Source organism: Hypomesus transpacificus, chromosome 2, assembly GCF_021917145.1.
Source record: "Hypomesus transpacificus isolate Combined female chromosome 2, fHypTra1, whole genome shotgun sequence".
In the NCBI taxonomy this organism is placed as follows: domain Eukaryota; kingdom Metazoa; phylum Chordata; class Actinopteri; order Osmeriformes; family Osmeridae; genus Hypomesus; species Hypomesus transpacificus.
The window spans coordinates 11,214,290-11,224,790 of NC_061061.1; the positions used below are offsets into that span (position 1 = coordinate 11,214,290).

General features: G+C 45.1%; 1 protein-coding gene across 1 annotated transcript; it reads left to right on the forward strand.

Moving 5' to 3' along the window:
• Positions 1–5,666: 5,666 nt before the first annotated feature.
• Positions 5,667–10,301, forward strand: nrsn1 (neurensin 1). The gene is made up of 3 exons (XM_047037911.1): positions 5,667–5,762; positions 7,896–8,102; positions 8,237–10,301. The coding sequence occupies exons 2-3, from the start codon at positions 7,905–7,907 to the stop codon at positions 8,633–8,635; spliced, it is 597 nt and encodes a 198-aa protein (XP_046893867.1). The 5' UTR covers positions 5,667–5,762; positions 7,896–7,904; the 3' UTR covers positions 8,636–10,301.
• Positions 10,302–10,501: the final 200 nt, after the last annotated feature.

The following is a 10,501-nucleotide window of genomic DNA, read 5'->3' on the forward strand; positions in this document are numbered from 1 at the left end:
GGGGCGCTGGCTCATTCATCTGAGCCAGCAAGGCCTGAAATAGGGTTTTTACTAGCCATGATTCAGGCAACACAGTGTTTAGACAACACTCCTTATCTGGGCTCGGAAGACCTCCAAGTGTAGTATTCCCCAGTTCCGATTTTACACACACACACACTCACACACATACACGTAAAAAAAATAGACAGCTCGAATAATACTGTAAATTATGCTCTCGGTTCTTGTGTTACCATAGTTGACTAGATGCGCCGCATTAATCCCACCCATTCACAGAATCCCTTCCTGTATGAGAAACAGGAGGTCCCGCCGGCCCTCCAGGCCTGTCCCTGTAAAGACAGAGACAGGTGCAGGATTACACACTGGAAGAAAGGAGCTCAGATCCTCGTCTGGAGCTTGGCTGCGGCTGAAGAAGGCAGGGAAGCAGGTGCTCGGCGCTGCACCCCTTTCTACCCCCCCCCCCCCACCCCCCCCAATCCCTCTCCCTAAAAATCATTGGCTTTGTTGTGATGGTGGTGGTGGGGAGGCACATTTCCCATCTATTCAGAGAGCTGAGCCCGTTGCCAGCGTCTGGTGCTGTAATTGGAGCACTCGGGCCAAAAACCCAGAGTGGATGTGTGTCACCCGGCGCCCCGCTACCAAGGTAACGGAGCAATGCACGGCCCCTACCCGCTCCTCCCGGATGCTTTTGTTGTCAAGGACTGTCCCCCCCCCTTCCCTCCCCAGGCTTGCCCTCCCAAGAGACTCTGCCTATCACGATTGAACCCAGGCTCTAAACCTCTCCAATCTAAGGCCCGCTCAAATAAATGAGAAATTACAGCCAGAAAATGAATGTGGAAAGAGAGAGAAAGAGAATATGTGCGTGTGTGTGGATGAGTGTGTTTGGAAGGGATTGAGACCCCAAGACCTGTCTTACCCATCTACCCCCAGCAGCTCTGTGGAGCATACCAGCCTCTCTTTCATGTTGACCAGGGCCTGTTTGTTAGTGAGACCCCAGCAGGATCTGAACTCAACCCAGCCTCAGAGCCAGGAGAGCAGGTGCACATCATCCAGAACTGAACCTGGAAGCATACTCTGAGACACTCAGTCACATCAAAACCACAAGGGAAGTGGACAGGTCCTGCCAGGTAGGAAAACCGCATTGAGCCAATTCATTACTGGAAACTGAAAGTATACTTTCACTAAAGCAGTGGGTGAATCGGATGTTAACCTGGGTCCAGCGTCTGCAAGGTTGACATTGTTCTTTGGCCAAGGCTGTGGAAGCTGAAGCTGAGGAATGTCTGGATCTTTCTAAGCCTTTCAATAGAATTGGAAGTTGTAGGCATTCAAGAGTCAGCCTAACGTACAGACAACAAACAACTACAAGTGTTTAACTCATATTTCTCTATTGTTGGTGGCAATCATTTTCTGGCTTCAAGCATATAAAATAAGGACAGCTTAATGATGGATGGGTTTGTGTCCTCGTAAGTAATGTTGTGCCTGGAGAGCCTATTAGGGATCAAGCCATATATATCACCTGACTTCTCTGACAGATGACCGCTCCCAAACATCATTAGAAATGTTCAAATTAAAATGGGGTTGCTTAAGGTGCTAACCTGATTATTCTTCATCCCGAAGCTTTTCTGTCTTTTATTAAATGATTACACGGCCATTAGTAAAGGTTCTCATAACCTGATTTGTGAAGGGCAAATAAAACAGATAGCCCCTGGCTGCAATCGTATTATGTCATTAGAGCATGGAGGGATATGCTTACTTTACATACCAACCTAATGCAAATCAATCTACAGTAAAGGCCGAACCTGATCACAACAAGAGCTCCCCACCGATAACATGCAGTCGTCCAATACAAGTATGTGGATACCAAGAAGTACGTTCACAGAAAACCAAATTCGATTACATCTCCAGTCCAGGCTTCAACATAGCATCAACAGGAACGGAACATGAATCGTCGTGTTCCAGTTCCAGAACTGCTTGCCCAAACTGGGCTCAGTTGTTCCAGCAGGCTGGACATCCCACATGCCTGTCCTGGGAAGCAGCACTTGCAGCTCGACTGGAGGACTGCCATAGGTGTGACATAAGAATCAATATGTTGAAGAATGGAGAAAAACACAAAAGTAAAGGTTATGTGATGGATAGCCAGCGAGTCATACTGACTCATCCATCACACTGCTGTTGTCAAAGAGTGGCACCGAGCTAGAAAAGGGCTTTCTGGCGAGAAGAAAAAATACTGGTCCTCCCACACCTTCTGCTCAGTAGAAAACATCCATCAAAAAGAAAACGTAACAGAACAGGCCACAATGGATGTTACGGGGGTTTGAAATTCAGAAGCCAGGTCGCGTTTAGTGGACCATGTTAGACTGGCCATGGTTGACTCATTCAGTCTTGTGTTATCTATCTGCCCTTATTGGATGTAATTCAGAAACCCCTTCCACCCTCCTGTTTGTGTGTGCGCGCTCTACAATGGAGGAAATATAGGAGAACAATGGTTGTTGTACCACACAGACAGCAGGTGTCAGCATTGTTAATAGAACGGCCCAAACACAGTAGCTAGGGTTCAGTCATGAAGACATGTTGCCAAATACAAGTCTGTCTCGTTCGGTTTCTTCCCCTTTATTATGCCTCACATATTACACGTCCTTATAAATATTATACAAAAGTACATGAACGCATAATCAAACTTGTTTAAAAGCTGAAGCACGGATTAGTCACATGTAAAGTTCTCCAGTACTGCATGTATAGCTGAGATATTTTAGGTCACATTTACAACTCACCTGGATAATAGAGAATAAAAAATGAAACCGTGTTTTCTACTGTGACTTGTTGGTGTTTCCCTGACAACGGACACATGCCAGAGAACATGAGGGCCAGCCTGGAAGCTGAAAGGCAGGGTTTAAATCAGCTCTTCACATCTGCGGCTACCGACCTGACTGGCACTGCTCTATCACACGAGTGCCAGGTAAACTGTTAAATCATGGAAATATACTCCATTGGGTTCCAGTTTTCTTTGTCACTGTAATGTTTTCTGATTGACTGGCTTGTTGGGTGTCCTACAAAATGTTATCAATCACCTGTACATTTGGACTGCATGTTTTTGATTGTGCTCAATGCTGATATTGAATGGGTGACTAATGTATTCGGAGGTACAATCAGATGTTGTTGTTTTTCAACTAAATGACTTCCTTAATCATAGATCGAGCTTGCGCCAGCCTGCGCCGATCCCTTCTGCCTCTAATGAGATCTGCCGTGATCAGCCATTACAGGAAGTTGATTATCCAAGTGGCATTCTGCACACGCTCACAGGGAACATCCTGAAGGTGACCTTTTCCCGTAACCATAGAAACCACTCTCGTTTCTGAGGAGCACAGCTTGTACAACTGACAGGCAGAGAGAGATAGAGCGAATAGAGCGAGAGAGAGAGAGAGAGAGAGAGAGAGAGAGAGAGAGAGAGAGAGAGAGAGAGAGAGAGAGAGAGAGAGAGAGAGAGAGAGAGAAAAATAGAGAGAAAAATAAAGAGAAAAATAGAGAGAAAAATAGAGAGAAAAAGAGAGAGAAAAAGATGCAGTGAGAAAGAGAGACAGACAAAGAGACTGAGAGAAAGAGGAAGATGGAGAGAAACTCAGGGAGAATGAGAAAATGATGAAAGAGCTTATCGCAAGGGCCATTATCTCCTAACAATGAAGCTTTGGCATGCCAGCCCATGAGGCCTCTTCCCTGGGTGGTGTGAGGTGAGGCTGGCTCGGGACGTCAACACAGCAATTCAAGAGCAAGACCAACCTTCATCTAAAAGGATGCATTGGTTGCTTGCTGTTAAAATGAGCATAATTTACCTGTTTCCTTGATTTTACAATTAGTTTTATAACACCAAGACAAGATGAGTTTTTGTATTAACTGATTTTTTTTTATGAGATGGTGTAATTACAAAAGAATATTGGCCTGGCTGATTGAACGGATTTTACTGTTATGTAATTTGATGCCAAAAATCATGCTTTGTAAAAAAAACAAATTCTGGGTTGTATTACAGTAGTTCTCTTTACAACCCACTGCCAGGTAGAAAAGGAATTTCCGGCAGTCTAGAACATCGAACCTAAGATCCACAAAGACAAAACCTTTCCTGTGCAAATGCAGATTATAGACAATAACCTCGTTATCAATCTCACCACATACTCATCTACTGCCAGCTGCAACAACACATCTCCAACCACAACACACAAGGTATGTACTGAGGCTGCGTTTCTCCCAGTGGTTCCATCCACGGCTGTTGATTTGTGAGGGATGTTCAGGGCTGGCTGGGCCTGTGTCAGTGACTCACTGATGAGTTACGCTAGATTATAACTTCACAGGTCTACATAAAATACTGTTCTCTTAAGATATGCTTTTCTGACCTGCAGTGTTTTCCCAAACACTGGAAAATGGGTTTCCTGAATGGTGAAGGACTGGTCTGCTGGTTGCCTTTCGTCAGTTCCTTTGTTCCTATGACATTCTGAGTCATCTACGGCAGGAGGCTGTGTAGAGAGTTGACCTCTAAAGGTGTGTCAAATGATGGTTAGTCCAAGATACTAGTAGATGAGATTAGAAACCAGGGGATGGGTGTAGCTCAGTGGTACAGAGTTTGACTGCAGATCCACTGGTCAAAGTCCAAATCCCCCACATTGCTTTGGACAGAAAAAAGCATCTGGTAAAAAAGAAAGGAAGCCAGTCCAGTCTAAAAGGAATCCTGTTTGTTCCTGTTTGTTCCTAAATGTCTTTATTGTCCATCTCACAAGGCCTCCCTCCCCTCAGAGCAAGTAGCTATGGAGTGACTAAGCTTCACACTACACGTCAATGGCAGCTCTAAAAATAGTCTGCCTCTGGAATGTGGCCTCAATTCAATCATTCAGTTTCTCTGAGAAACTGCTGGAGGGTGTTTGTGTGGGAATGTTCCATGAAATGTTCCATTATTTTCTTTTTCTATCAGGCTTAATTGACCGTGACATTATCTGAGATGCTAAAAGATGGTAAAGCAGTAGCATTCATTACAGCAGGTTGACTTTCGGAAATGAATAACAGTGAGGCGGGCTGTTTTTACAGGCCACATGTAATTCTTTAGGTCCTATCTGTCTGAATTCCAACATGACTAACACGAGGTAACATAGGCTACTTAACCTTTTCCACATTTACATAAGTTCACGGATTTGCCTACTGTCTTTTATCCACACTTTTGGGTGTAATATCTCACATCCATAGTCTGCTAAACTGTTGCAATGACTGTCACGGCCACAGCCGTGCCCCCCTATTGTTTTTGGTTTTGCCCTGCCCTAGTGTTTCCCTGTCATTGTCGTCACCTGTCTCGTTCAGTTGTCGTTAGTTTCATTGTGTTCAACTGTGTCTTGTTTGTTTCTGTGTATTTAGGTTCCTGCTTTGTGTCCAGTCTTTGTCTTGGCATTACCCTTTGTCCCTGCGTGTACCCTGTCTGTGTCCTGTTTTGAGAATTAAACCTGTGTTCCTCGCTATGCCTCGGTACTCCCCTGCATTTGGGTCCAACCCCACCTCACGTCGTGACGATGACCTTCGAAATAATGGCCTCTTGGTTGCCAATCTATTGCCAGTCACAACCGCCTCCGCTTTATTGTACCGTAACAAGACAGCTAGATCATTGCGCGTGCGCAGTGTGCATTGTGAACATCTGAATCATCGATGTGCAGACCGAGAGGCGCGAGCTCTGGAGTGATGGGACCCAACTGAAGGAACAGGACCGAGTGACCACTCTTCAAACCTGGTTATGACAGGTAGTCTAGTCTTTCATTAAATTCGTTGTATTACTAAATGATGTGCAAATAAATGTATCACATTGCATTTGTTATGTAGCGCGGTTGGGTAGAAGATAGTGTCTGAACGCACTTCAGATCTGGAGGTTAAAACGTTAGAAAATACCCTGACCTGTCATTTTAACCTTCACATTGTACCCCGTCGATTTGTACGGTATGTATTTTCAATGAACTTGGCGAAAAGGTGTTAGTTTCAGGATAAAACCCGAATGTAATGTTTTATGTACTTGACTCAATCTCATAATCGCGCTCATACATAAACAGATTTTCCATTTCTGTATAACGTGATCGCTATAGTTAACTATCTGAAATCAATTTACGTTTAATCGACGTTAATTCATTTTATCAACAAATAATGACAGTGGTGTTTATTTGCGTCTCAAGGGAACACGACGAACGTCTGCTCTTTGTATGGCGTCATGTATTGAGCCTGTGTCGAGAACATAGATTCAGCACCATGGACAGCGTTAAGGGTAGCATTCTCCCGAGGAGAAATACCACTGTAAAACGAATTTATGGTTGTCACTTGTAAATCTGGATAGGTTTATACTTGACTTAGATATGGGCAATATATTTGTATTATTATTGTTATTATATCACAAGCTGGATCAGGTGTACTCATCTAGCATACACGTGACTGAATACATTCAAGTCATGGGTCTTTGTTGACGTGGAAAATCATTTTCTTCCACTGTTGAGTGATTAAAGAGGATGTTTGATATGCAGCCCTTACAGTTATTTGCTTCTATCAAAATAGACATGTTATGTTGAACATCCAGTTCTGTGTGTTCCTCACAAAGGCCTCCATAACATATTGAAAAGAAGGTAGGCAAAGGCCTACAGTACACAACCATAAAAGTTCTCATATCCTGTAATGTGCATTGAGCATAACACCGGTTTATAACTAATCTTGCACTCTCGTTTCATGCAGTACACACAAATAATTCAGCAGTGACGTAGGCTACAGGGCCATGGCCCACTGTTATATTCTCAGGAGGAGGCTGACTCATCTGTCAGCTTCCCCCAGCAGCAGCTACACATTTAGCTGCAATGTAATTAACATGTTCTACAGGAAGCACAATGTCTCCTGTGATCCCGAGCTGAGAGGAGCTCAGACAGGGAGAGGCTGTGACTCCAGTTCAGCTGGGATCACATGCATGATCTTCACGCGCCGATCGCGTCTACACTGCCCTCTCTCTAACTCGGTCAGTGAAGAAAGAAACAACTCCTTTCACGAACCGCAACGCGACATTAGGATCTGAAGCTAGCAATCCCTAAGAAACGACAATGATCCGATGAGCTTGAATCCTTGTGATGATTCCCCGTCTGCCTTGTTCTCCCAGCGGGCAGAACTACATTCTGCCTCATCCCTTGACAGCCACCCCTTGTGCTTGACTAGCCAGATCAAACAAATGGCAGGTGTTGGGCATGACTGGGCTCAGGACTCCTGCAGGCATGTTGTCATGTGTACCATAACGAGACGCACAGTATCAGTCGAGGTTTCTCCTCAGTAGGACTCGGACTCCCACCTACTCTTCGGCTGGTGTCGTGTCCACTGTCGTTGCGAATGAGCACGAATAGAACCCAGTCGGTTTCACCAGAACGTCGCCGGTCCGTTGCACAAGCCTTTTTGTCCTACGAAACCTCAGCGAGTTTGGTGGTGTGGAAACTCTGGTCTAGCTCTCACGCTAACTGTGGAAAACAGACGAGAGCTAACTCTCTGGGGGGAGTGTGGCTCTGTGGCTGGATGACTAACAGCTAAGTGTACAGTGTGGGATGTGTTTATCCTGCTTTGGTCGATTTGCGCATTGGGTGTGAGCATTTGATTTTCCGCTTGATCATACTGTAACTTTCAAACGATTCAGATGATAGGAAAAAATGCTACTCAACATGTTCTATGAAGGTTTTTTTATTTGAACATTTTGTAACTGTGCTAATGAAGCGGCATTACTACAATGGCAGACGCTTGATCTTGAGAGTTGTTTGTAGGACTATGCACGTGTGTGTGCATGTTTATGCATTTTGTTAAAGACAACAGATGTTGTGACCAAGTATATTTTTTTGTCTCTTGTTGTGTGTGTGTGTACTTGTCAGATGTGAAGCATGACTACCTGCTCAGAGATCTGTGGGTCGGAGTATGCTGAGCATGGCCAGGGCGCGGTGAACAGCCAGTACCAACGCTACGGAGTCCGCTCGTACCTGCACCAGTTCTACGAGGAGTGCAGCGCCTCCATCTGGGAGCGCGATGAAGACTTTCAGATTCAGAGATCGCCGAGTAGGTGGAGCTCTGTCCTCTGGAAGGTGAGCGGGAGCCCAGCTTCATCACGACGCTCTCCCTTCGAAGGGTCGCGTGGAGCTGACCGGAAATATACTTTTCCATCTTTCTCCCTCCCTCCCGCCCCCCCCTCCCTCCCCCCTTTGCCCCTCCCCCCCAGGTCTGTCTCGCTTTCGGAACCCTGATCCTGGTCGCGGGCCTCGTCATGCTCCTGGTTGGCTACGTCACGCCCGCCAAGATCGAGGCGTTCGGCGAGGAGGAGCTGCTCTTCGTGGACAGCCACGCCGTGAGCTTCAACCGAGCTCTGGACGTCTGCAAGCTGACCGGCGCCGTGCTGTTCTGCGTGGGCGGCACCCTGATGGCTGCGGGGCTCCTCCTCTCCGCCTTCGCCAAGAGCTACTCCAAGGAGGAGCTGTACTTGCAGCAGAAGTTCAAGGAGAGGCTGGCTGATCTGCAGGCCACCGTGAGCCCCATCACCAGAGCCCCCACCCCTGGAGAGGGCAAGGTCCCCATCACCCTGTCTAAAGTCCAGAACGTCCAGCCCAGCTCGGAGACCTGACAGTCAACATGAAGATCTGACGTGCTAGTCGGTGTGCTTGAGTGTGTGTGCGTGTGTGTAATTGTGAGTGTGTGTGTGTTCCTCACAGTCTTCTTTACTAAGGTCAGCTTACTTGGTTACTCACCTGGCTCCAGTCTGTTGAAGTGTTTAAGTAGCAGTTCCCCACGCCATGTTGTCTCAGATGTCAGGAAGGACAAAGCCACCATAGAGGTCCTAGTTGGAAGGTCTTGACACATGACCGTCCTTCCTCATTTCTGGTGACAAATCTATCTGCAATCAGGCTGTAATTTAGACCTGTGATGAAAAAGCACATGCTTTCTACCATCATGTTACATCAGATCAGATATTTCCTTTGTGGCAGTGAGGAAGGATAAATTCATGTACAGATGTTTGGACAGGGATATGAAATGTTAGCAGCCCTGAAACGATCTGTCCGTGTCTTTGGTGAGGTCATGCTGTCTACCTGGAGCAAAAGCACACGCAAAGTCATTGCCATCATTTCACCTCTCAGAAACCCATCTTTTAGTAGGTAACAGCCTTTACACTTATTTCCTTTCATCTAAGGTTTCGTTAGTGAATGTGAATCAGATGCCTTTTCCATTATATGTGCTTAGATGTGCCATCCGAAAGTTGTCTTTGTAATAATACTCAAACTAGTCTATCGTTGCAACAGTTGGAAGGGAAATTACTATAAATCAATCCCCCCAAAATACTGTTAACAGGCATGAGGTCCTATGTATAAAATAACAGATTCTCATAGTGAGGAAAAGCCTTCTACAAGAACCAGTTTTCTGTGGTGCACCCTACATACTCAATGTGATGGTGCACTGTCTTACACCTAAAGAGTCAGGGTAGATGTTCAAAGGTTTTGATAACTTAAATAATATATTGATTCGTTCAGGAACATATACCTCAATCCACCTCTAATGGAAGTTAAGTTATCAAACGGAGGAAGGCTATCTGAAGAACAAATTGAGGGCTGGCGTCCTGTTTTCCGTTCTTCTGCTTCCAGGCTCCCGTCCAGGAAACCGCACGATACAATCGATAGGAACAAGACAGAATGAGAGAGCTGCTGTACTGTTCACTGTTATAGTGTTTGGATATAGCTGGCACCATGTCACCAAGTACTCTGCTGTTCTCCATTCCTCACCTCAACACTCATTTTCTCACTGATTGAACACATGTCTACTGTTAGATAAAATATGTGTCCGTGGGACAGGAAGTCAATACGTGTGGATCATCTTTCATAATGATGATGTAAATGCGTGTACATGACTGCGACACAAAAAACCTAGGTACAAATCATCTGCTCCATGTCATGATCCAGTTAGCATGTCGAGGTATCATGTCCCATTTCATTTGAAACCTTTGATTATCTTCTGAGTACAGTACTGTACAGTGAGCAGATCTTTGTAGACGTGCACGTGGGCAGGCTGACCTTTCGCTGGATCGAATCCCCTTAAACTCTGCAGTTCCTTTCTCTTATATTTTTCTAGTTGTGAATACCATCATACCAAGCTAAACAACAAATCCCCTCTTGAGAACAATACATACGACCAGATGTGTGAACAATCAATAGCATCTTTATAGAAAAAATATAAATCGAGTCATTCAAGCAGCCAAAAGTTTTAAAACATCAGGGTCATTATAATCAGGAGGATTATTTGTTCTATTTGTGATTGACATTCTAAAATGTCAGTCTAAAATTAATAATATTTTTGGGACAACCTTGGCAGTAACCTCTATACAGTATGAGTGATCAGTAGGTGGTTAAACTGTGCTAATACCGTGTAGTGTCATGTTGTAAATACCTCTGATTTCCATGCAGTACTATTCTGTACGTTGAGCCCCGTGTTTCAAACCATT

Bases quoted from the DNA above. Each gene is read 5' to 3' on its own strand.
- nrsn1 (XM_047037911.1), top strand. From the start codon at position 7,905: ATGACTACCTGCTCAGAGATCTGTGGGTCGGAGTATGCTGAGCATGGC. The intron at 8,103-8,236 runs GTGAGCGGGAGC...CCTCCCCCCCAG, and splicing joins GGAGCTCTGTCCTCTGGAAG to GTCTGTCTCGCTTTCGGAAC.